This window comes from Python bivittatus, unplaced genomic scaffold (assembly GCF_059951505.1).
Source record: "Python bivittatus isolate LINGU-HERP-01145 unplaced genomic scaffold, Pbiv_v1 ctg000610_np1212, whole genome shotgun sequence".
Classification (NCBI taxonomy): Eukaryota; Metazoa; Chordata; class Lepidosauria; order Squamata; family Pythonidae; genus Python; species Python bivittatus.
In genome coordinates this window covers 34114520-34136943 of record NW_028277088.1, presented here as the reverse complement: position 1 = coordinate 34136943, position 22424 = coordinate 34114520, and the positions used below count along the sequence as shown (strand labels likewise).

The 22424-nt window shown below is 35.7% G+C and overlaps 1 protein-coding gene across 2 annotated transcripts in view; it reads left to right on the top strand.

The window, feature by feature from the left end:
* Positions 1 to 22424, top strand: part of ANKRD28 (ankyrin repeat domain 28) — a 105301-nt gene that overhangs the window by 48229 nt on the left and 34648 nt on the right. Inside the window, exons 1-6 of one of the 2 annotated variants that reach the window (XM_007429263.4) lie at positions 144 to 1594; positions 2463 to 2546; positions 16915 to 16993; positions 18693 to 18763; positions 20023 to 20223; positions 21557 to 21644. In XM_007429263.4, coding sequence (XP_007429325.4) covers positions 1409 to 1594; positions 2463 to 2546; positions 16915 to 16993; positions 18693 to 18763; positions 20023 to 20223; positions 21557 to 21644 — 709 coding nt within the window. In that variant the 5' untranslated portion in view covers positions 144 to 1408. Of the gene's footprint in view, positions 1 to 143; positions 1595 to 2462; positions 2547 to 16914; positions 16994 to 18692; positions 18764 to 20022; positions 20224 to 21556; positions 21645 to 22424 lie in introns of those variants that run through there. The other variant, XM_088150751.1, reaches the window with a different exon arrangement.

Genomic DNA, 22424 nt, shown 5'->3' with positions numbered 1-22424 from the left:
ACTGAATTAGTCATACACAACTGGCATGGATACTCTGTGAGAGCTGCCCAAAAGCTCTTTCCTCCCCCTGCACAGGAAGTTGCATCCAGAGCAGTAGCTCAGTTCTTTGGTAAATGTAACATGTGAGCATTACTAGGCATTTCATACTGCGGGTCTGCAGTCTGTGCTATTTAGATGATCGCTTGATTGGAATACTGCTGTGGGTGCGATTTTGTGTCCTGTTAGTGTGTTTTGTAATGATCTTTTTAAGGCACTATATCTGCAATAACATCTACTGCATCAAAAACCATAAATTAACGCAACCTTTGGATTGAGAATTTAACCTGAAGCAACCTCCAAGCTGGCATCGACACAGATCTTCGAATAAAGAAGTTGGCTGAAAGATTACGTGTAGGACCTGATTTTTTTCCCTTTACCTCCCCCCTCTTTTTCTTTTTACTTTGGTCTGAATGAAGCTATAAGAGGAGGTCTATTCACACAGTGATGAAAGGAAGCATTGGAGTGATGAACTACTTCTGCAAGAAAAGTCTAAAGCAATAATTCAAGTGCTTATGCTTTACAGTAGTATTTTCCTGAAGCGCTTGTCCTTACCATTTTTTATGCCTTGTGTGTCCCTTGGAGCAGCTAGAGCAACGGTCTGATGGTTAACAACAAATGTACTGCATTGCTTTCTGTCTGATGGAGTGAAGCATTCTTTGTTACTGTATATTGGAGAATCTGGATTGAACAAACAGTATTATCATTATTATTATTTGAATCTCATTGTCCTTTATCATCTGAGTCATCACATGTAAATGTACTGCAGCTTAGCTGTACATTGCAGGAATTTTTAAATGAAGAAATATTAACCTTGAATATCTAGTTTTGAATAACTACAGAGAAATAAAATGGTTTTTTTCTGTGGTGAATTTCAGATATGAAGGCTAATAAGTATGTTAATTAAAATGAATTATGAATGGGAACACTTGGGCAGTCATGTGTGCCTTTTTTGGTAGAAAACTGACTACTATTAACTGGAGACTGACCTTGCTGGACTGGGGAGAGCTGTGATCATCTCTGCCAGAGCATTTGTCTCATTCTGTACAGAATGGTGTTATGTTGTCTGTAACAATGATCATACTGTTTAGAGAAAACTGTTCTGTAGAAATTAAACAAAAGCAACATTTGATATAAGATATATAATATATATACTGTTGTAATTTATATTTTAATATTGAGTGAATGAAGAAGAATTTAATAATTCAGTAATAGCAGATTTTTTATTTGTAAAATATTTCTGGAAAACTTTGTTAGATGAATACCTCTTGTTATTGAATTTGGCAAATAGTATACATATTAGTTGCATGAGTTAAACATTTCAAAACATGGGAGTAGTTTTTGTAACTTACGTGTAGAGGAAAAGAACTTTATGTGCTGTCTCTGCTATCACTGCAACAAGGCTATTGCAAATTTAAGTTGCTGGTTTTTTAACGATCGAATGAGTCGAGTGTGTATTGTTGTTTTGGAGGAGGTAGAAGATGATTCTCCCACATTTATTTCCAAACTGCCTCAGGAAAGCATATCTCCACATCCTTCTGCTTCAGGATTTGGCATGGTAAGAGGCTTCTCTTGCATGTGCCTTATTTATAATTTTGGTCCAAATTTTAAATGTGACTTGATATAAATATTTTTGCATATAAAAATATAATTGGTATTCATTTGTCTAAATATGGAAGCTAGTAAAAATTCAGTATAAACTAATTTCAGTTTTATGGAAATATGCATTTTCTGATATTCTAAGGACTATTGTGGCCATTTTGTTTAGAAATAAAAAGAAAGGTGAAATAACTGAATGGTCAGTATCTTCTGCTAGTTTAACGGATTCTAATTGGCTGTTAATTCTTTTGAGAATTCATATGGTATGCTCTGTTCTTAAACATGTTCTTAAACATGCACACATATATCGTGATTTTAAACTACTCAATCTTGAAATAGCAGGGTGATGTTCTATTAATATCTAAATTGATTCATTATCATGTGGCATGTGTGGTAGTGCTTTCACAAGTTTTGTGATGATGATAAAACATGTAGATATTTTTAGAAATATGATTGGCATCAGATAATTTAGGTATTCTGCACTTCCTTGCTTATCACAGTAAACTACATAAACTTTCCTACATTTTCTCTTTGTAAGCGAATGTGTTACTGGATTTTTTTAAAAAAGTAATCTGCTAAGGATACTTTTTTCGGGGGCTATATGCAATATTTCCCATAATAGAATACATTATTTTTTATTTTGTTTTGAAAATGGCACAGTCGTTTAAGAAGAATATCTTTTAAAGATGCTTTTTATAATTTTCTAAGATAGCGCTTCTGATATGAAATGTTTTGGTTATTCATGGTTTAATATATCATATATTGTAATCACATTTGAATAGCAGCAGCCTTAAAATTAAAATACATCACTGTTGTTTATATTTCAGCCACCACTTATCCAAGCTATATTTAACGGGGATCCTGATGAAGTTCGTGCACTAATTTTTAAAAAAGAAGATGTCAACTTTCAGGTAAGCAGATTTGTTTTCTCTTTATTTATATTGCTTTCTCCTTTTTGAGATACAATTTAATCTTTGTAACTTCAATTCAGGGGGGTAAAACTAATCCTGTTACTACTTTCTCTGACAGATTTTAGCTATTTTTTTTTAGTGTACTAATCTTAAACAGGTCCCTAACACTTTTTAAATGTACATTTAAAAATTTAATTATCATAAACAAATTAAATTGCAAAAGAAAATTGCTACCACAAATAAGTCTTTTTTATCCTGTACTATTAATTAGTCTGCACCCAGTTATAGAATTGATTTGTATTTATTCGCCATGTTGATATTCCACTGTCAAAGCATCTCTGAATTGTTCTTTTGGCAATTCTATAGAGCTGGAGGTCATCTTCTTTCCATGAATGCAAAAAAGCTTCCCAATATTGTAGAATCACCTTAATACCACTGTGAGGAAGTTTTCATTTGTCATTGGTTTTCATGGATGTTAGTGCAAGAAAAATTTTCAGTAGAATCTTGTAGTGTGGCATGCTCCTTTTCAGTGTTCTATTGGAAATATTCTTTAAGATTAAAGTTTGTATTTGCCCCAAGTACTTAAAAATAAATATTTATTTTTATAGCAGAGTAATTCAATTAAAATTATTAAGTTTGACTTAACAGTTTCCTTTTGTCTTTTCTAAAATTTTTGGAGAAGCCTAAAAGATTTTTGTAGCCTTTGGGAGCTCGCTGGGTCTGAGCACTGCCTGTTGTCCATATTATATAGTCTAACCCTCTTCCAGCGTATTCCATTCCTTCTTCCCTCCCCTGTCCCACATACATATTAGACTGTTTTGGATTTTTGCTACTATTTTTGCCATTTGGCTACATAAAAATAGGGACTTGAAGGATGGGTTTATAGTTAGTATAAATGGCAATATTATTGTTATATATATATGCAGTAATATATGTATTTTCTCTGTACATTCGTTTGGAAATGGTGTGCTTATGATTGTAGCTTTGGTCATTCAGTTATTTTGACAGTGTTAATTATTTGGTGTTTTGATGTTCATCTGGCTGACTACTTTTTAAAATTAAATACTGGCATAGGTTGATCATTGGTCTGATTTGGTAAGGACTATAATAATTTGCATTTTAAAATAGTTAATATCTGTACGTATGCATCTCGGATCAAAAGTAAACTTTGAATTTAATGAAGCGTACTATTAACATGATTGTAATTCATGTTAATATAATAAACATGATTTAGATTCTATCCTTAGTCTGTCAGTATATGAGAAGAATATGTTTTATGTATTTATCAGAAACAGCAAGGAGAGTCAGCTGTTTCTTTGGTGGTATTTGATTAATTGATTATGTAGCATTAAGTTGGTGTCAGCTCTTAGTGACCACATAGATAGATTTTCTCTATGATGATTTGTTCCTAACTTGGTCTTTCGCTAAAGGAACCATTTGGCGAAATTAGGTGATAAGGAATTTCCTAAATAAATGTAGGAAACATTCATTTAGTTGATTTGTATGTTATGAAGAAAATATTTGAAGGTATTCCATAACACTGAATCTTTTCATAACCAGATTGACAACATTGGTCTGTATTTTTAACTTTCTGAATGATTTTATGATTTTTACTACTTTTACAAATAAAACAAAAATACATTATTTGAATATCTTTTTTTTCATAGTGAATGTTAGCTGTTGAAATATAGCAAGCTGAAGTCCAACAGCTTTAAAACAAGCCTCTTCATTAGAAATTGTAAATGTCAAATACAAGAAAATTAGTATAGCATACACTGTTACATTGTTGTGTTGTATAACTAAAACAAAAAAAAATGCATATACTCTCCATGAAGATAAATACAATTTTATTATGGGCACAGACAAAAATGCAAGAAGAAATCTTAATGGTACAGGTAGTCCTTGTTTAGTGACCAGAATTTCGACCAGCAACAGTCGTTAAGCAAAGCAGTCGCTAAGTGAAACCATGACTGTGCTTATTATCTTACTTCAGCTTTCCTTTCCTTTGCTTTACAGACCTGTGAAGGTTATAAATGTGAGGATTGGTCATAAAGTTACTTTTCCATCACCATTGTAACTGCAAACAGTCACTAAATGAGGACTATCTGTATCTGTATATTACAAGAAAATGTATTGTAAAAGGCAGTCTGAGTAGAAGATTTAATACCTGATTAAGTACAATTGATTTCCTGGTGATGTAGCAAAATTAGCAATTTGAAATGTGATATTGACATCTTCATTATCAAAAGGATACAGAATTCATGGGACATTAAGGAATCTTCCTAATCAGAGACAATATTTGGTTGTCACAATTATCCTTAAAATGTGTAGTAAAACCAATATTAACTAATGTTTAACTAGCACTCCAGCCATAAAGACAAGTTCTGTTACTGTAGAAGATGCTTCTGCATCAATGTTCTAGTACTTCTCAAGGAGGAATATTTAATAAGACAAGTATACATTCTCTTTGGTATTTAGGAAGAAAAAGCAGCTTTAGGTACATTGCTGGCTTGGAATTGGAATAATAGTTATTACTTTCAGTAGATTAGTGGGGCAATTTCTAATCTCTATCTTTTTGCTGGTATCTGTCAGACTCTGCCTTCATGCAAATCTTGCTTGCTCATATCCTGATTTCCTTCAACAACACTGGAGAGAATCCATAATGAAGCATTTTTGCTTTGATCTGAAATTTGCAAGTGGATGTAAAACTATTGGTAATTATTAAGGGAGTTAATAGAGGAAAATAATCTTCAGATACAAATTAAATATATAAATCTGTGTCCTGATCTTTATCTTTAGCAAATCTGCTTATATATAAAGGATCAGATTGGAGATGTAATGGACCACCTGAAACAATTTTCTCAAAAATTTTGACTAGATAGCCTCATAGGTGGCTAATATGGAGCTTTGTCCAAATTCTGGATGATTTAAAAGTTGAGCTAGGAATTCGGCAACAAAGAGTTTAATTCCAACCAGGATGTAGTAGGCTCTTCTGGTTTAGAGAAATGACATCATAGTTTTAATGTTCTTTACAGCATTCTGACCACCATAAGTGATGTGGCCTTTGCTACCTTATCTGTTAAATGAAAACTCATGCTCAGGTTTAAACCATGCTATATTCTTTAGTAATAATCTCAACAAATTTGTAGTCTCCTTTGTCAATCTTTTCCCTAATTCCTATGAGTATTCAAGAAATGAAAATTGACTGTAAGATCAATAAACAGGCACAAAAATTGTATTATATTTTCTCTAAAAACTTACATAGGACAGTGAATCAGTAATATTTTTAATCAGAATTTTGAAAATAGTATTTCCCTCATTAATAGTCAATAATAAAATATTAATAGTTATTAAAATATTGCAAAGTCCATAGGAATGGTAGTAAAGAGCAAACTCAAGTTATTTAATTGCTTTACCATTTTAAATTAATTGGCTACAATCCACAGAATCTTATGACTATGTAGCAAATGTGTTTTCCTTCTAGCTCACCCCCCTATGCCATGGCAAATCCTTTTCTAGAAATCTTTGAGCTTTAGAGCTGGCTGTTGGTGGAGGGAATACAAGAGGTTTTAGTAGAAGAAAAACTGAAAAATAACTCAGTGTATGTAGTTGGGGTGCAGATTTCTAGAATCTGGTTAAGCATAAAAATATTAAACATATTTTACTCATGCTAGATCTATACTTATTTTTCTGTTAAAACTGTTGTTTTGTTCTTTGCTTAATCTGGAGTCCAAAAAGCTATAAACCATTTCAGACATAGTTGTCTGTCTCATAACCAATAATATGACGACTTTGGAATTCTGAAAATATAAGCTGTGAATTAAGTTGGTTATAGATAACCTGGATAAAAAGCATTGACTGAAGTTAGTGACTAGAAATGCATGTTTTATTCTAAATACTTATTGAATTCAAATTAATCTTGTCAGTTACCTTTTTTTATAGTAGCTGCTATGTGTGCTCTATAGCAGGGAAGATAACTCTCCCTTCAAGTCAGATGCAGTTCCTGAAATCTGCAACTGTGTAGTTAAATGTCAGCAGCATGTTTTCTTATCATTTGGAGAAAAAAACAAATGGAAATTATGTTTCCTAAATTAGGTATAACACTTTTTTTTTTAAAAAAAAGAGACACTTGGAAATTTCCTGTCTTGCCCATGTGTGTGATGTGGCCTCATTCACTTTGTGTTATTCCTAACCTGGTGTATTCTTTCTCCAAAGCAATTAGGCTTGGTCCTCAGTCACTAGAAGGTATTCCATATATGATCTATACTTACAGTTATTCAAGGGGGAAAAATTGGTGTGCAAAGAAACTGCATTAGATAGACTTCACTGTCAAGTGTAAATATGCCAGTAACTTACTGGCACAGAATAGGGAGAACTTTCTTAAAATAGATGTGTATAACCAGCATAATCAGCATGTTTAGCATAAATATAAATTTTCATTTCCTTTCTAATAAATATATTACTCATTGCTTCCCATGTAGAAAATAATTTATTTTATGTGATTTATATGTAAGATATTTTCCATGGTGGCAGAAAATAGAGGTAACAATTCCCAGCTTCTTCTTTCCAGTCCTTTCCCACCACTGCCTCTTTCCCAAATAAGCATTCCAGTTTGGTGTCTGCAACAATTGACAGTATTTGAAGCCAGAAGTTTGAGGATGTAAGACATAAAGAATACTCTTTTAAGAATACTTGGTTTATCTAAAATAGATTAATAGACCCTACTAGCATTATCTAATGTTGCTGTTCTATGCAAACATACCAGCAAATAAGCTCAATTGAGCACAGAAATTGGTCAGTCTTGTGTATCTGTATCTAGATTAAATTTCTAAAAGAGGACCTCCCTGCTCATGATGTTCTTTATCTAGAATCTTTGGGTTTTTCTACTGCTGATCAATTAAGTGTCAGTGGTATTGTAGAGCTGCAGAAATATGAATATGTGGATGCTTTTATTACTTTGCAGTCATTTCTTTCAAGGTGTGTTGGCACAAGTGTAGTTATCAGTTTGATAGTAACTGGTGCTTCATTACCTTGTGATCTCTGTTAGCCTTACTGTGCTCCTTTTTCTCAAGCAAATATATTGAGTTAACTTGCCTCATTGTAAGAAAACATGTTCATAATTGTTAGTATTACTTTTCTTGAAAATATGTATTTTGAAGTAAACATCAGTTCTATTTAGCTGTGACTATATTGTTGTTGAGTGTGAAGTAGAATCTCAATCACTGGTAATTTTTATCTAATCCATAAATATTTGCAGAAAGTAAAGATGTGGTAATAGTGCTTTTCTGAAAATTGTATGCTTGCAAACTTCATTGGGTTGTTCTCCTTAGCGTATAAGCTTCCCAGTCAATCTAGTACAGTAGCTTCCCTGATGATAAATTCAAAACAAAAGATCACTCATTTACATTCGTGCTATTTTTGTGTTCTGAGTTTTGTCCTATTTTAAAAGACTACCAAAATAGAGAAGAAGCTGGAAATTTTGGCACTACCCAGAGAGCTAAAATTCATATTAGCAGTTTGAAAAACTGAGTTGTATGATCTTTATTTCTTGTCTTTTGAAACATGAAACTTCCAGTAGCATATATCACATAAGCTTCTGTGGTATTTCTGTATTGAGTTGGTCTAGTATATCTAGAATAAATTCCTTTATCAGACCAAATTCCCTTTGGTATTTTTCAGTAGGATCTCAGGGTAAGACACTGTAAAATATTTTGCAGAGTTGTCTCCCTGGCTCTCATCTAATCCTAATCTAATTTGGTCACGGTTCAGGATAATTCCTCCTCCTTTGTTGGTCCCTTTGATTATGAACTCAGTGTTGTTTTTGAAATTCCAGTTGTTATTTATTTATTAATTAAACATCCCTTAGCAGCTCACATTGAAAAGAAATTTAAAATCAGGACATTTAAACAAGTAAAATAGCAAGTAAAACATTTAATAGTTTAAATAGATCGCTAAATCAAGAGTTAAGATTTGCAGTAAAATGTATTTTAAGGGCCTTTTAAAAAAACAAACAAACTGACATGATGGTCCTCAACTCTGCAATGAATACCTTCCAAAGAACTAGTGTGGCAACAGAAATGGCATGCCTCCAAGCGACCACCAGATGTGTTCATAGCAATTGTTGCAAGTCACCTCAAATGAATCAGGATATGGAAGTTTGTATAGAAAGAGGCATTCTTTCAGATAGCCTGGACCTAAGCTGTATACGGTTTTAAGGGCAGTAACTTGCACTTTGCATTTTACCCAGAAACAGATTGGCAGCTTTCAACACAATTATAATGTGGTCTCTTGTGTTCTTCCTGAGACCATATTGGCCCACCCAGCCAGGTTTCTGTTTTACAAGTCATGGGTGTTTTCTACTATATTTTGAACTAACATGGTATTATAGAGGAGCAGGTTCATTGATGCACCAAGTTGCATTGATGTGATTCTGCCTGCTCAGATATTGATCCATCACAGCACATACTTAAAAAGCACATGTACACATACAGTACTGTGCAAAAGTTTTAGGCAGGTGTGAAAAAATGCTGTAAAGTAAGAATGCTTTCAAAAATATATATTGTAATTGTTTATGTTTATCAATTTACAAAATGCAAAGTGACCGAACAGAAGAGAAATCTAAATCAAATCAATATTTGGTGTGACTACCCTTTGGCTTCAAACCAGCACCAACTCTTACACTTGCATACTTTGTACACTTGCACAAAGTCAGGGATCTTGTAGGATTAGAGTCAGGTGTATGATTAACCAATTATACCAAGCAGGTGCTAATGATCATCGATTTCATATGGAGGTTGAAACACAGTCATTAACTGAAACAGAAACAGCAGTGTAGGAGGCTTAAAACTGGGTGAGGAACAGCCAAACTCTGCTACTGAGGTGAGGTTGTGGTAGACAGTTTCATGTCACAGGTCATACACAATGGCAAGACTGAGTGCAGCAACAAGACACAAGGTAGTTATACTGCATCAGCAAGGTCTCTCCCAGGCAAAAATTTCAAAGCAGACTGGGGTTTCAAGATGTGCTGTTCAAGCTCTTTTGAAGAAGCACAAAGAAACAGGCAATGTTGAGGACCGTAGATGCAGTGGTCAGCCAAGGAAACTTAATGCAGCAGATGAAAGACACATCATGCTTACTTCCCTTTGATGTTGGAAGATGTCTGGCAGTGCCATCAGCACAGAACTGATGGAAACCAGTGGGACCCAGGTACACCCATCTACTGTCCGGAGAAGTCTGGCCAGAAGTGATCTTCATGGAAGAATTGTGGCCAAAAAGCCATACCTCTGACATGGAAACAAGGCTAAGTGACTCAACTATGCACAAAAACATAGGAACTGGGGTGCATAAAAATGGTAGCAGGTGCTCTGGACTGATGAGTCAAAATTTGAAATATTTGGCTATAGCAGGAGGCAGTTTGTTTGCCAAAGGGTTGGAGAATGATACAAGAATGAGTATCTGCAAGCAACAGTGAAGCATGGTGGAGGTTCCTTACAAGTTTGGGGCTACATTTCTGCAAATGGAATTGGAGATTTGGTCAGGATCAATGGTGTTCTCAATGCTGAGAAATACAGACAGATACTTATCCATCATGCCATACCATCAGGGAGGTGTGTGATTGGCCCCAAATTTATTCTTCAGCAGGACGATGACCCCAAACATACAGCCAATGTCATTAAGAACTATCTTCAGCGTAAAGAAGAACAAGGAGTCCTAGAAGTAATGGTTTGGCCCCCACAGAGCCCTGATCTAAACATCATCGAGTCTGTCTGAGATTACATGAAGAGACAGAAGGTTGTGAGGCACCCTACATCCACAGGAGATCTGTGGTTAGTTCTCCAAGATGTTTGGAACAACCTACCTGCCGAGTTCCTTCAAAAATTCTGTGCAAGTGTACCTAGAAGAATTTATGCTGTTTTGAAGGCAAAGGGTGGTCACACCAAATATTGATTTGATTTGGGTTTTTCTTCTGTTTGCTCATTTTGTAAATTGATAAACATAAACAATTACAATATATATTTTTGAAAGCATTCTTACTTTACAGCATTTTTTCATACTTGCCTAAAACTTTTGCACAATACTGTATGTATGCACACACATAACTCCTTCAGCCCAGCTTCAAAGAAAATAAACTGTCAAGCGCTCTTAATGTCTAAATCACCCACCAAGCAGACTAGGTATATCTCCTAAAGTGGCAACCAGACATTCTCTTTGGCTATTACTATAAAAGCAGTCCTCTTCTCATCAAGAGGCTAGGTGGGACTTAATCACCCATCCTAGCTGCTTCTGGTGCTGTCCTAAGAGCAGCCTCTATCACATGTATACTAGCTGTTCTTAGGTGCCATCCAGGAGCATCCCCAGTCACTCTACAAACTCATATCCTCTCACAAAACCAGAAGTGGTATGACCTGGAACCATCCCCAGTGGACTACTTCAGCATAGAAGCTTCTAACTCACTCATTGGAGTTATCTCATCTCCCACCCCCCTTCTTTCTTGGTTGGTTTTCTTCTTGCCAGTTTTATTTTCTAAGGTTATTGTTTTTTTTCTGAGACTAAGTAATAGTCACTGAAGTTGAACGCTATCAGAAATGTAAAATAGCAGACTCCTGACATTGAACTGGCTCTATTACTGGAACATTACTGAACAGTAGCTAGTTTTTATCAAGTTTGCACTTTATTAAAACATGACAGAATTTGTATTTGGATATGCTCAGATTTTAGTATGACTATTTCATTGACTAAAGCCAGTTTCTGTAGTGGTTAAGGCATAGGCTTTAACCCCGCTCTTTGGAACATTCTGCCCCCAGAGGTGCGATTGGCCCCCTCACTCCTGGCCTTCCGAAGGGCCTTGAAGACCTGGTTCTGCCACTTGGCCTGGGGTGGGGAGGGAATATTCAAGCAGGGGGATGGCTAGCCCCATAGTGGCCAGCTCTCCGCAGCCTGATTTTCCATCTGCTTGGATCTTCCTTTCTTTAGTATTGTTTTACATTTTGGATGTTTTATGTGTTTTAGATATATTTATAGTTTTAATGTTTTTTGTAAGTCACCCAGAGTCCCCTATTGTGGGGGAGATGGGCGGCAGAGAAATCCAATCAAATAAATAAATAAATAAATAGGCAGACAGACAGACAGTACTGTTTAAAGCATTTCAGAATTTTACGATGTGTTCTTATTAAATGATCTTATTAAAACATAATTGAAGTATCCATGCAATTGTATTAGTGATTACAAAAATGTGCTTCTTTGCGTTAAGGTTCCAAGAGAAATACATATTCTGTGTGCTGCATTACCTGACATCACAAAGTTACCAGTTTAAGACCTTAATTGAACAATTATTTTGTACTGCAAGGAAATAAAGTCCTTGTCATTCTCTAAACTTAAGGGGCAGGGGGAATTGTTGTTGTTGTTGGCCATACAATAATTCTGAGCTTGTCTTTTTGAAAGTAGTTCTGATTTGTTGGGATGGCAGATGTCAAAGCATTATGAATTTACAAGTAGCTCATTGGCTAGAGGCCCTCAGATGCACAAAGACTTTAGCAGAAGGTTTCCTAACTTGGCTTAGGATTCAGGCCCAGTACCCCCAAAGCCCAAGGAGAATGGGAAAGAATAATAAATTAAAAGAAATAAAATTGATTACTTGTGATGTTAGAGTAAAAATGATTTAGACCTTTACATTTAAAATGTGGGTTATAAGACACATTATGTTATTTCTTTTAATTTATGAAATGTTGTAACTTTACAGATGTATACATTTCTGTTGATCCAACTCTCATACTATTTGAGGCTTAAGGGAATTTCAAAATTGGGTTGGGTAAGATTGGGTAAATTATGTTTCTTGGCTGTAAGTTGTTTGGTTATAAATGGTCCAGTTCTCCTGTGTTCATATGTACATTCACACACATACATATAGGTAGTCCTCGGGTTACGATGGGAGTTGGGACCAGGATTGCCATTGATAAAAGATGCAGTTGTAAAGTTTGACGTGGCATGACTGCATCGCTTAGTGATGGCTGTCCTGGTTGCCATCGTAACCCCAGGACATGTGGGTCATTAAGTGGGAAGAGGTGGTAAGGAACGCGGGGTGTGTGCAGGTGCTGAAGGGGGGTGGAGGTGCCATGATCAGGTGCCAGGGAATGTGGAATGGCTGGCAGAGGCTGCAGGTGGGTCAGCGGAGGCCATGGGAGGGCCAGCAGAGGTCGCAGGATTGTGGGAGAGCTGTGAGTCTGCATGCGCTATGGAGTGCGGGCAGGGAGTATCAGATCTCTAGGATCTCGTATTCCATAGTGAGCTCCTCAGGAGAGAAATGGTAGGAGCAAGTTACTGGGGCGACTTACAGCCTTCCCTGCCGGCTTACCTGTTGACTTTGCTTTTGGAAAGCCAGCAGGGAAGGTTACAAATGGCAATCATGTGATGTAGCTTGCTGCAACATCGTAATCGCGAGCCAGGCACCTGAGCACCTGGATCACAATCACGTGACCACGGGAACGCTGCAATGTCTGGAACTTCGAGGACCAGTCGTAAGTCCATTTTTTCAGCACCACCGTAACTTTGAACAGTTGCTGAATGAATGGACATAACCTGAGGAATACCTGTACCTGCTTATCATACTGTTGCCTTATGAAAAGCGCAGAAGAAGATTAAAAAATAGTAAGGCAAAGGAATTAAGGCACAAGATAGAAAAAGAAAATATAAGTAAATCTAATTTACATCAAACCATTCACTATATTTTTCTGTACTTATCTATCCTTGCAAACTATCCTTGTTTCCATTACATCTATACACTGCTTCATAATTCCCATTTGTTCTTTAGATTTCTCAACTTCATCCAACTACAACTTTCTCAATCTTCCCTTTCCTCTTAACCCAGTTACACATCCTTCATATATCTGCTTATTCAGTCTTAATTTCTCTACCACACATATTTTGTATGGGTCACTCACTTTTATATCCAATTTACATTCATTCATCCATTTCATTTTTGACCTATTATGTCTTGATTTACCAAACTGACTTCTTAAGTATCCCATTCTCACTGGGTTCAGTTTAATTTTATGACATATCAAACTCTTATTTTTGTATAGCGAAGTGGGTAGAAGCTGTTATACACAGTCATTTTCATTTACAAATATTCACTCCTCACAACAGACTTCAAACTACCAACTACCTTTCTATCAGCATTCGCACAGTTTAATTTTTTTTTACTCCCTCAAAAAGCAATGTATTTATTTTCATGAATGTTTTACTTCCATCATATACCATCCTTACTGTACTTCAACTCCATATTTGCATAACATGTTTCTTAATTGAAAGCTATTCACTTTATCAAACACTTTCTTTACATCTACAAACATAAATAAGATTACTTTCTCCTCTTCACAATTCTCAATGAACTTTTGAAGAACAAAATTTTCTTTCTCTTGCACTATATAAGCCTCACAGGTTTCAAATTTTGCTTTGTGTAACCTTTGTACTTTTTCAGTCAGAATTCTGCCAAATACCTTGAAACTAATCCTTCTGCGGTTTTTGCCTTCCCCTTTGCTACCTTTTCCTGTGTATAGAAGAACAGTATTAATATACTTCCACTCATCAGGCACAGATGTCTTCACACATATGTGCAACCAATTTCACATCTACTTCACAAACAAACCACATACATCCTTCAACATTTCTCCAGTTACAACATCCATACCTTCAGTGCTACCATTTTTCAGCATTATCACAATTTATGATTTCCTTTTTATCATTTTTTTTGTTTGATACAATGGATAACATTTTGACTTGGTTACTAAAATGCTGTTCTTAATTTAATTATTTAAATCAAATTTAAATCAAATTTATTTACTAGTGAGGAAGAGTTGATAATTAATTCTAGTAAAAGTGTATTCTTGTTTGATATAATCTGAATGTAGTTCAGTCCAGTACTCTGTATGTAGATTTCATTTTGGTAATACTATGTAAAACAATTATTCAATCAGAAATCTTTCAGATTAATTTTTAATAAAAAATGGGATGGTAATCTTAATTCCAAGGAAGCAAACACATACTTCACATATTGCTGTGAAATACAACAATCAAGCTGTGAAATACTGAAATGCATGAAAGCTGCAGATTGAGAAGAAATAAATAAGGCTTCCCCACACACATTGGAGACAAGGCTGTTCTTCCATGGCACTTGTTTGATGCAGGGCCTTTTAAGTGCTACCTACCTATCCTTGAGTTGGCATTGTAAAATTTGCTCTCCCCCTCCCTTGCCAATCCTTATCCTGCCTCTGTTGCATCTGTTCTGAAGCATTGCAAAACATCTTAATGATGTGCATAGGTGTGCATCTCTTCACAAATTCTCTCTGGGGCACATTTATGCCATGTTTTCCAGCTTATGCTTTTGAACAGATGCCAAGGTGGATGCCTGTTTGGTAGGCTCACTTTGTTGGGAATTTTGAGTATGATGTGGATGGTGTATGGAGGTGTTTGGTAGTCCTGGTAGGTTTGATAGCCAGCAACATTAGTACCAACTACCTGGGCCAGCAGGAGGAACAGGAAGAGCAACAGCAGTGGAGGCAGCTGGCGCGGTGGCAGTGGACCAAGCAGCTGGAAGGAGTCAGTGGAGCCCTGTTGATATTTCCCTAGGTGGCAGCTGAGTGGGACTATGTTGGGCAGTGGCCCCTCCATTGCAGAGGCTCCTTGGTGATCGGGTGGTAGGCAGCGGAACTCAGCAGCACTGTGGATCAGCTGTCTTTGCTCCTGGAATGGACTTTGGAGGGTGCAGCCGCATGGCAGAGTGAGCAGCAACAGTACACTGATGATACCCAGCTATACGTCTGTTATAATCTGGGCAGATAATGCTGTTGCAGTGCTGTCCAAGTGCCTGGAAGCTGTAAGGGTCCTGATGGAGAGGAACCAACTTCGGTTCAATCTTAGCAAGACGGAATGGTTCTGGTTTTTTGGCCCCACAGGGTCTGGTGACCTGTCATCTTTGACTCTGGATGGGGTTACACTCCCCCGGACCAAATTGTGCACAATTTGGGGGTCCTCCTGGACTCACAGCTCTTGCTTGTTATGCAGGTGGCAGCCGTAGCTAGGGGCCTTTGCACAGATCCATCTTGTATGCCAGTTGTGCCCTTTCCTGGACCAGGAGGCCTTGCTCACGGTCACTCATGCCTTAGTTCCCGTTTGGATTACTGCAGTGTACTTTACATGGGGCTGCTCTTGAAGACCACTCGGAAGTTACAACTGGTCCAGAATGCCATGCTTGCACAGTATTGGATGTTCATGGGTTTGCTATAGCTCTTTGGGGTGAGTTGCACTGGCTCCCAGTTTCCTTCTGGGTGCAATTCAAGGTGCTGCTTATCACCTTTAAAGCCCTACAAGGTACAGGACCTGGTTATTTGCGGGACCACCTTTCCCTCTGCCCATCCTACTAGATCGGATAGGATAGGCACATTCCAGATCCCTTCCCTGAAATCCTGACACCTGGTGGGACCTTGGAAGTGTGACTTTTCTGTGGCTGCCCCTACTGTTTCCCCGGCAATTTGGCAGGCCCCCACCCTTTTAGCCTTTTGGAAGGCCATCCAGTTCTGGCTTTTACTGAGGCACTGGGATAGGATAGAATAGAATAGAAAGAATGGAATGAGGGTAATTGGAGCATGCTGCGAGGCATTCTAAGGGGATGATTAAGGCTCAGGGTTTTGGTTTTTGTTTGATCATTTTACTGTTTTATTGTTTTATGGTTATGTTTTATACTTACTGGTTTTATTGCTCTTGTGAGCCGCCCAGAGTTGCTTAAGATGGGCAGCCATACAAGTCTTTTAAATAAAAATAAAATAAATGCTTCCTTAGGATCTGAATAACCTCCATTTCAATTTATCATTGAAGATGTTTGAAAGATTATTAGTATTATTATTATTGCCATCACCACCTTTTAAATTATACTAATAATCTTGTTTATCCAGTCAGTGCTTTATTTATCATTTTATTTTTAGAATGAGGTCACTTATTTAGGTTTTTCAACTTATGAATCATCTCCAGAATAAATAAGTAGAATTGGCCAAATCATAATTATTTCTTTGAACAATGCTATTTTTTTTTGCAAAACATTTAAAGAAAAGTTTTAAAGTCTAATTGAATTAAAACATACAATTTAAATAAATTATATCTTGAAGATTATAAATGTATTTATATATACATCTATATGGGTTTTAAAATATATTTTCTCCTGTGTAATTTTAGTTTACATGGGTTTTATTGTGTCATTTTATATTTTCAAGTTTAAATAAAAAATTTAAAAGCAAGCATTCTATGTCAGAATTTTAAATTGTAATACATTTTATGAATGAGGATGCTAATGATTAATATTTCTCTTCTCTTAATAAAGGATAATGAAAAGCGGACCCCTTTACATGCTGCTGCATATTTTGGAGATGCAGAAATTATTGAGCTACTTATTTTATCTGGTATGATGTTTTCTTGCTTATAGTCAAGCTATATTAGTCAAGCTCTTCATATGGAAAATATTTCACAAATCTTGCAAACATAGTAAGAAATATTTATAGTCTAATTTTATATTTTAACTGTTTAATACAAACCAAAAGTCAACTTTCTGAACATCTATTTTTAAAGAGATGTGACTGCCAGTAGGTATTACATTTCTGGCAATTATATTGTTTCTGCGATTTAAAAAATCACATAGAAACCAGGTTTTTAATGAAAATATTCCTTTTAAAGCAGGAAACAGAAAAAGTTTGATCTGCAGAAAAAGTATTAAGAAAACTAGTGTCAATTTTATAGAGGAAAGAAATGGCAGGTATTATGCATAAGCCTATTAAGAACAATGGTTAGAAATAAGTATTTAGGAAGACCTAACCTATATGCTAAATTATAACATTGGAATGGCAGTATTTTGAAATATTTTTCATACATGAAAATGTGAGATTTATAAACTGTTTTTGGTTGGGGAACTTGGGGTATTGCTGGCAAAATGGGAAAACATTAGGCAAGTTCACATATTTTTTTTCAGTGATTATGCTAAAAGAGGAACTATAGCTCAGTGAGTAGAGCACATACTTTATATCATAACTTCTGGCAGTTCAGTTTAAGATGATTAAATAATTAAATGACAAGCAAAGCATGATATTTAATTTTAAGTAGTACTGCAACTTTGAAAAGAGGCAGAAGTCTGTCTTAGAACAGATGCCTAATGAGGAAATGGCTTTGCTTACCTTTTTCTGAAGACACCTCAGATTGATTGATTGATTTGAAAACATACCATTTTATCCACGTATCTCACATTCTAATGTTTCTTTAACAGTAATGCATGCATTTGTTTTGCTTTGATCCAATTAGTCCTTTTAAAAACTTGCTTTGCAAATGTTATTTGTATTCCCCTGAGGATACAGCTCAGTTAATATCCTAATTATTATCAATGTGATTTTTAAATAGAAATCTGGAAGGGAATTAGTAATCCTCTTGCTACTATTTCTTCCATTAACATAATAGTTTAATGTGGGTAGAAATAAACCTGGACAGCTTATTGCTCTTCCTCTAAAATCTCTCTTCTTTTTCCTTTTGTTCTAAGGATGTAGTTTATTGGAAGCTCTGCATCTTCCACTTCTTGCAGTGTAATCCTATGAATGTTACTTGGAAACTAGTCTCACTGTGTTCAGTGGAGCTTATTTCTAGGTAAGATTACATAGGATTACAGTTTTGAATTGTAATCTGTAATGATCCATGTAATTGTTTTGGAACTTCACTTCCTGAAAGATAATACTGTAAATTAGCAGGATACGGATAGTATATAATTTTTAAAAGAGATAATTTTAAATTTTATAATTATTAATTAAGTTAGAGAATTTTCACATTAGTCAGGGAGCCTGACATCTTAAATAATAAGCATATTATCTCATGTAAATCTTGTGCCACTCTTTTCCTCACTGAATGATTTGGGAAGCTAAACTAAATTAAATTAATTAAACTAAGCTAAGCTAAATTAAGTTAAATCTTCTAAAGGAGGAACATAAACTTCAGTTTGCAGAAAAATTTTAATTAAAGTATACAATCACTAATTAGCAACGTTTAATACTTTTATTATTTCTTTTTAAAAATACTTTGTATGAGTTTAATATTGCTTTTTTATTTCTGTGTATCTATTTGCAGGAGCTAGAGTTAATGCCAAAGACAGCAAGTGGTTAACTCCTTTACACAGAGCTGTTGCAACACGTAGTGAGGTATGGAAAGTTTTTTTTTTTTAAACCACTTAATATATTTTATTTCAAAATACCTTTGTAGTGTAATCCTTAATTTATAGCACTTGGACAAGGATTAGTATTACTCACACTGGCACAATTGCATGTTACGTGGATTTGATATATAACATCATGCTCTTATGATGCTGGTAAAAGTTTCTATTAGGTGAGATATCACAGGCATGACAGGAAGGATGGTTGGAATAAGAGGATGTAATGGGGAAGAGATAATCAAGGTAGTCCAGTGCCAGTGCTACATTAAGCTGTCAAAATAGCTTTTGTTAAGTAAATATTAATTGAATTTAACAGAGAATGCAAACAATTAAGTCCTCTCAAATATTACACTTTCCCTATGGGGCTATCTGTTACTAATTATATGTATAACTAAGTGTAATACTCAGTAGATGTCATTCAATAGGAATTGTGAATTTCAACTGGGTCTCTGTTTCTTACTGCATTATTTAGCTAATGAAAAGGCACCTCACTATGATTCATGAATGGAAACTCAAAGAGTTGGGGAGAGAGATGGTATTTATCAGCACTACACAATAGCAAGGCTTAGACTCATTATACCCAAGCACTGATGCATATCCTTCTGGCTCACCTAATATATGCTGCAACCACAAGTCAGATAGGAATGCTTCCATAAAATGTAGTAGGAATGATAACATTTGCTTTGCTGTGAAAATAATTAGCAGCTACTGTCAAAAAAACAACATGTTGTGGAGGTGAGCATGTGTAGCCCAGTAGGAGCTTGCCAAAATGTAAGATGTGATAAGAAGCAAATAAATCTGACAATTGCCTATGTGAAAACATTCATCCATGTACCTAGACACCATGATTACTTTACATTTATATGGATTTTTCTTCTTAAGGGCCCATCAAAACTAGGACTTTTGTAAGTGTGAGCTGGTATGCCTTGAAAACCAAAAGCCACATCATATATTGATTTTTTTTCTTTTGGCTTGGTAGTTACGGAAGTTGATCTCCTTTTCCTTTTTATACTGTGTTTTTCTCATATTGTTTTTACTAGCATGATTCCAGAATATAAAATTTGTCAAAGGTAACCCGGAGTATTAGGAATCAATCACAAACTATTTTATATAACTTTTCATTGGCCTCTTCTTCCCCATTGAGTTAAGTCAGATTTTAGGGATGTCTTGGTTTTTAGTTTAAGGAAATGTTGAGAGTGAGGAGATCTTTAGTAATTTTATCATATAATGGTGTGAGTTATTTTTTAGGATGCTGTGCAGGTGTTGTTGAAGCATTCAGCTGATGTCAATGCCCGTGACAAAAACTGGCAAACACCATTACACATAGCAGCTACAAAGAAGGCTGTCAAGTGTGCAGAAGCCTTGGTGCCACTACTCAGTAATGTAAATGTGTCAGATCGTGCTGGTAGAACGGCATTACACCATGCAGCGTTGAGTGGACAAGTTCAGGTATAAATGACTTCTTTTCAGTTCCCCAAATCAGTTGTCTACCTGCAAGCAGGTGTTCATTTATCTGATCTCACTGCTACATGTAAAGGAAATAACAGAACATTTTAAAATTGAAATATGATAGGCAAAAATTGGTTATACCATGTGGCTAGCGTGTTAAAAAGTTCCTTTCCCTTTATTTTTTAATTTTTAGTCTGTTGATGTTACTCCATTGTAGAACTCAAGGAAGTAAATTATTAAACAAATCTCCTATGAGACACTGTCCAATTCCAGAGAAGCAAAGATTCAGCAGTGTTCTGCTTTATATGCACTTAGGCCCCATCGTTTTCTTACTACAGGTTGTCGTTTAATGACCACTTGTTCAGCGATGATTCAAACTTAGAGTGGCTCTGAACGAGTGGTAGTTACAACCAGTCTCATACTTACAGCCATCACTGTGTTCTGTGGTAACATGTTCATTATTTGAGACCCTCCCTGATGGCTTCCCACAAGCAAAGTCAATGGGGAAGCTGGCAGGAAATTGGAAGTCATAGTCACATGAGCTACTTGCTTAACAGCCCATGCTGTCCTCACTCATTAACAATGGCACTGGGACTGCCAGAACTGCCATTGCTAAGCAGCAGAGTCACATGGTTTTTTGACTTAACAACCATGTTGCTTAATGACAGAGTTTCCAGATCAATTAGCATAGTTAAACAAGAACTACCTGTACTTGAAATTAGTTAACAAAGGCTATGGACAAATAATTACATTTTTCTTGTGGCTTGATTAAACAGATTCAGGCCTATCTTTCATGTAAGATGCAGTGTTAGATTGGAAACTTTTGTGTGTACCCCTATTTTTATGACTTTGTTCAGGATTCCAGAAATTACATTGTATTGCTCTTAATAAAACTAATATTTCAATGAAAATCTAAAATTAATCTATCTGTTTGCTAAAGCTTAGCACGAGCTTTGGCTTCTGTAGAAGAATATGGAGATAACTTTGAAGAAGGAGTACAAAAGCTATTAAATATACATCAACGTAGCCTGATAAGGAAGGAGTGAGAAAGAAACTCAAGATAACCCTAACTTAATTCTGTTTGGAATAAGAGGGGGCAGATGGAAACTGATAGGTTTCAAGATTCTGTTCCTGACTTGTCTTACCTTGAAGGGATGACATCTTCAGATTTAAAATACATTTTAAATGAGTTTAATTATTATACAAGTGGTGACATTTTTGATTTGTTATAAAGAAAATGTTATTGTTTTGAAAAATGTTACACAGGTATTGAAGATTTTGATTTCACACAAATAGTTCTGTATATTAAGAAATATAACTCTCTTCATTCTAGATGGTCAGTTTATTATTGTCTAGAGGTGCCAATATCAATGCCTTTGACAAGAAAGATAGACGGGCTGTCCACTGGGCAGCCTACATGGGTATGTGAATTAACTTTTTTCTTCTCCCTTGATTTCCTTTAAAACAGGCTTTTACATGCTATTTTCTTTCTGCATAATTTGCATGAAGTTTGAATGGATATTTGGGGGCATAAATCCAGTATATTTCTTTCTTGGTATAGATGAAAATTTACCGCTCTACCAGTATTGTAAAAATCACCTAATTTAAAATAATGAGATTCTGTTACAACAGAAAAGCACATATTGATCTAATAAGTTAGGGTTCTCTCTCTATGAACTTAAAAAACTTTAACTATATGCCTCTGATACAGTTACAATTTGTTAAATATTTAAAGGTAATAATTTATACTGTAAGGATTACTAGAAAGAAAAGGCATTTTTAATATGTTCTTTTGCTATTACCTATTACATCATCAGAACTGTAACAAGCTTTTAAAAAAATATCTACATGTAAGTATTAAAACTGATCAGTCTAGAAATTAAAGCTTTTCAAAAGCTTGAAGAACAGGTTTCAACTCAACCCTAGCAAGATTAAGTAGTTTTGATTATTAGGGCTCCCTCATTCCAGGGACTGAACCTCTGGATGGGATTGCACTACCCCAGACAGAACCAGTGCACAGTTTGAAGCACAACTTCATGTTGTGCACCATTTGTAGCCATTCCTGGACCAGAGGCTCTGCTCATGGTCACTCATGCCATGGTCATCTCCTAAATGGGCTACTGCAATGCACTTTACATGGGGCTGCATTTGAAGAACATCCAGAAGCTGCAGCTAGTACAGAATGTAGCGGTGCAGGCAGG